General features: G+C 43.5%; 1 protein-coding gene across 1 annotated transcript; it reads right to left on the reverse strand.

The window, feature by feature from the left end:
• Positions 1 to 596: 596 nt before the first annotated feature.
• LOC139399505 (L-rhamnose-binding lectin CSL3-like) lies at positions 597 to 3,015 on the reverse strand. Its single transcript, XM_071144898.1, has 7 exons — positions 2,985 to 3,015; positions 2,660 to 2,695; positions 2,476 to 2,579; positions 2,310 to 2,445; positions 1,016 to 1,060; positions 780 to 915; positions 597 to 702 (listed from the first exon to the last, which is right to left on the reverse strand). Exons 1-7 carry the CDS (start codon positions 3,013 to 3,015, stop codon positions 597 to 599), a joined length of 594 nt encoding a protein of 197 aa, XP_071000999.1.
• Between the last annotated feature and the right edge of the window lie 1,105 nt (positions 3,016 to 4,120).

Here is a 4,120-nt window from a genome sequence, read left to right on the forward strand (position 1 = left end):
AGGTTTTTCACAATATATCATCAACACGTATCCTGCTTCACAAGAGGATCCAGACTGCTTGACCATGAACAAGCAAAACATCTGTGATAACTAAAGCCTTCCTAATAAAGGACACATGTTCAGTAATATTGGTGTGACTTTTATTAATGTACAAGAGGCAACTAGTATCGTCTTCCTGCCGCTTCATTTAATTCAGACCAACAACCACAGTTCAGAAATTGTTTAAGAAATGCTTCAGCACCATCTACACAGGTTTACAATGGTCATTGAAGTTGATTTGGAGGTTGGAGGAAAACAGCACGACCTGATGAAGATGTTCCAGAAGCCTTGTACATCTTCAGGCTCCCCAGGAAGAGATCCTGCAAGACAAATCGTCAGTAGGGTAGCCTAGTGGTTAGAGAGTTGGACTAGTAACCGAAAGGTTGCAAGTACAAATCACCAAGCTGACAATGTGCCAATCTGTCGTTCTGCCCCTGAACAGTGGGTTGTCATTGAAAATAAGAATTTGTTCTTAACTGACTTGGCTAGTTAGATAAAAGGTAAAATAAAATACCAATTCTAGTTCCCAGTCATGTGCACATATACAAACCTCACATTCAGTCACAGGTGTAAGCCACATCCAAGTACTTATAGGTTCCGACACAGGGGTCACCGAACACAGAGTTGGACACCTTGACGATACACTGGCGCTTTCCATCACACCTGTGTGTCAACAGGTAGAGGTTAACACCACAGCCAATGACTTCCTACAGCTAAATGCACAATGAAGGTTTCAGTACCTTTCTGCCATTATGCTGGTGGTGGAGTGGCTGAGGCAGTTGGTGTTTTTGAGTTGTTTATGTGGGCGCCCAATGGAACACACATCGTGTTGACGACGACCATAGTTGGCACGCTGAATACGGATCTCACCTGGATCTGAGGAAGAGAAAGGACAAACCTGGGTGTTGGTGTGGGCTAGTGACTAGTATACATGGCACCACATGATTAAACTGTACCGTAGTGTTGCCCAGCTTACCACATAGTAGTTGCGAATCAGAGCCTTCACATATGATGCTGCTTACTGCAAAGAGAACACAGGAGTTACAACACTGGCCAGACACATTAAGACATACATTAGCCTGGTGAAGTGTTAGTGAAGGGCACTAACAGGGAATGTTGATTTCAGGTGCATTTTTTAAAAGTCATTATAAACTCATTAGCATGAACTAAAGAACAACAAGTTAGGCGCGTAATCTTCCACCGTTACCTTTTAGTTTCACTTCCTTATGAGCAGTTCTCGAAATGCTAACATGTTAAGCAAACTGGCTGGCTAGACCTAAACTGGTGAAAAAATAAAGTTGACCCGCTACACCTAATCTGTCAGATTGGCTATAAACCCTACAAAACTGTGGGAATTGCACTAGCTAGTTACCGTTGACTGAAACATGGTAAACCAGATTAAGTGCACAAGCATCAAATAAGCTTGAGACACTTCCCTTCCATGTTCTTGCTAGCTAATTGAGCTAGATATGTAAATATAACAAGGAACAGCAGCAGCATATGAGACAAGTCAAAAAAGTAACTGCATAAAGGTTCAATGCAGATAGTCGGGTAGTCATTCAGCAGTTATGGCTTGGAAGTAGAAGCCGTTCAGGGTCCTGTTGGTTCCAGACTTGGTGCATCCGTACCATTTGTTATGGAGTAGCAGAGACCAGTATAACTTGGGTGGCGCGAGTCAATGACAATGTAGGGCCTGCCGACACACGTGGTGTCGAAATCCTGATGCAGGGAGCGCGGCCTATGATGTACTGGGCCGTACGCAATACCCTCTGTAGCACCTTGTGGTCAGATGCCATACCTAGTGGTGATGCAGCCAGTCAAAAAGCGCTCAATGGTGTAGAATTCAGGATCGAAGGGCTAATACCAATCCTTTTAGCCTCCTGGCAGTGAGGGAAGGGCTCAGCCCTCCGTTTCCTGTAGTCCACTACCAGTTCCTATGGCATCTTGGCACCACACTGCCAGGTCTCTGACCTCCCTATAGGCTACTCAAACTAAACAAGTTGCTTACCCTCATCTTGTTAGGGTTAGTTATCAGGTGAGGGTGGTTTACACTTGGAGAAACAAAAGTTAACAAGCTGGTACCATAGGGGAACCAACCCATTATATTCATTGTTTAGCAATCAGCTGAGCTTACCCTTTACCAAAATTACAAGTGGGTAGGAGAATTAAACAATATCCCAACATGCCAGTCATACCGACACTACTTCGAATCCAAATATGGATATTGGTGCCCACCACTAGGTATTATTAGCACACATTCAGAGACTGACTTGTTTCTTGCTGTTGGACACAGGAGTATTTGGTGTCCAGGTACTTATAAGTCCCGACACAGGGGTCTCCAAAAACGAAATTGGATGCAGGGAGATGGAGAACAGTGAGGCATGAAGGAGAGCCAAGTATGGGTCTCTATGGTGTGGGCTAGTGACGCTAATCTACAGTATAAACGATCATAGGTGGTCGGTGAGTATACTGTTCAGCAGTGTGGACTAGCTTACCACATTGTAGTAAAGCATCAGAGCCTTCACACGTGATGCTGATTGCTGCCAGGACAAATAAACAGGAATTACACACCACTCACATTAGCTTGGTTAAGTAGTATCATCATTATTACATACAGTACCTCCATCTGTTAGTGTGCAGCAAGCTGTAGCCAGCACTGAAACAACACACAGCTAGTTCAGTAACATTCAACATCATATGCACTTAGACCATGAAGCTACAACTCAGCATTGGTCTCTATACTCAAGCGTTTCAGTTATACTAAGTGCATTATAGTCAAGTTCAGCATTTGGTCTCATATTCCATGCTTTGAATACCTTTTTGCCCAAAATGAACTGAATGTCCCTCAAATCATATTACATGTACTTCTTTTTACTCACAAATACAAACATTGTAATATATATTTAAATTCTAATCTGCATCAGAAACAGATTTTGTATACTCACATGTGACCACCGTCAGTCTCAAAATGCCCATGATGCCAGGTACAGGAGTGGTACTAACAGAGAAAATGCAACTGATGATAACAAGATCCAGTACACCTGGTATTTATGTTATGTGACATGTCTTAATTTACCCAGGTGTGTTTGTCTCCAGGTGCACCTCATTGCAATTAGGGGCCAGCGTTTGCCGGTCAAAACCTGGCTATTGAGTCAGTCTCATGGAGTTAGATAGAGGACTAGATGGATGAAATCCATTTTTGCATGAACATTGCCGTTGAGACTACACGGAGTCCCTTGAGACTACACGGAGTCCCTTGAGACTACACGGAGTCCCTTGAGACTACACGGAGTCCCTTGAGACTACACGGAGTCCCTTGAGACTACACGGAGTCCCTTGAGACTACACGGAGTCCCTTGAGACTACACGGAGTCCTTTGAGTCTACACACGGAGTCCCTTGAGTCTACACGGAGTCCCTTGAGACTACACGGAGTCCCTTGAGACTACACGGAGTCCCTTGAGACTACACGGAGTCCTACTCAATGGACCCAATGATCACTCACGCATGCCTCTCCCTAATGTCAATATGCCTTGTCCAGTGCTGTTTTGATTGGTAATTATTGCCTTGTTTCATTGTAGAGCCTCTAGCCCTGCTCAATACGCCTTAGCGAACCCTTTAGTTCCATCTCCCACACATGCGGCGACCTCATCTGGTTTAAATGATGTTTCTAGAGACAATATCTCTCTCATCATCACTCAATGCATAGGTTTACCTCCACTGTATTCACATACTGCTATACCTTTATTTTTACATTATGCCTTGAATCTATTCTACCGTGCCCAGTAACCTGCTCCTTTTACTCTCTTTTCTTTTCATTCTTTTCATTTATGTTAACATTAGAAGCCTCCTCCCTAAGTTTGTTTTATTCACTGCTTTAGCACACTCACTCAACCCAGATGTCCTAGCCGGGTCTAAATCCTGACTTAGGAATACTTACAAAAACCCTGAATACTTCCAAAAACCCTGAAATAACTATTACATTTTCTAACAGATAAAACATCCAAAGGGGGTGGAGTTGCAATCAACTGCAGAGACAGCCTACAGAGTTCTGTCTTACTATCCAGGTCTGTGCCCAAATA

This window comes from Oncorhynchus clarkii, unplaced genomic scaffold, assembly GCF_045791955.1.
Source record: "Oncorhynchus clarkii lewisi isolate Uvic-CL-2024 unplaced genomic scaffold, UVic_Ocla_1.0 unplaced_contig_5316_pilon_pilon, whole genome shotgun sequence".
NCBI classification, from domain to species: Eukaryota; Metazoa; Chordata; class Actinopteri; order Salmoniformes; family Salmonidae; genus Oncorhynchus; species Oncorhynchus clarkii.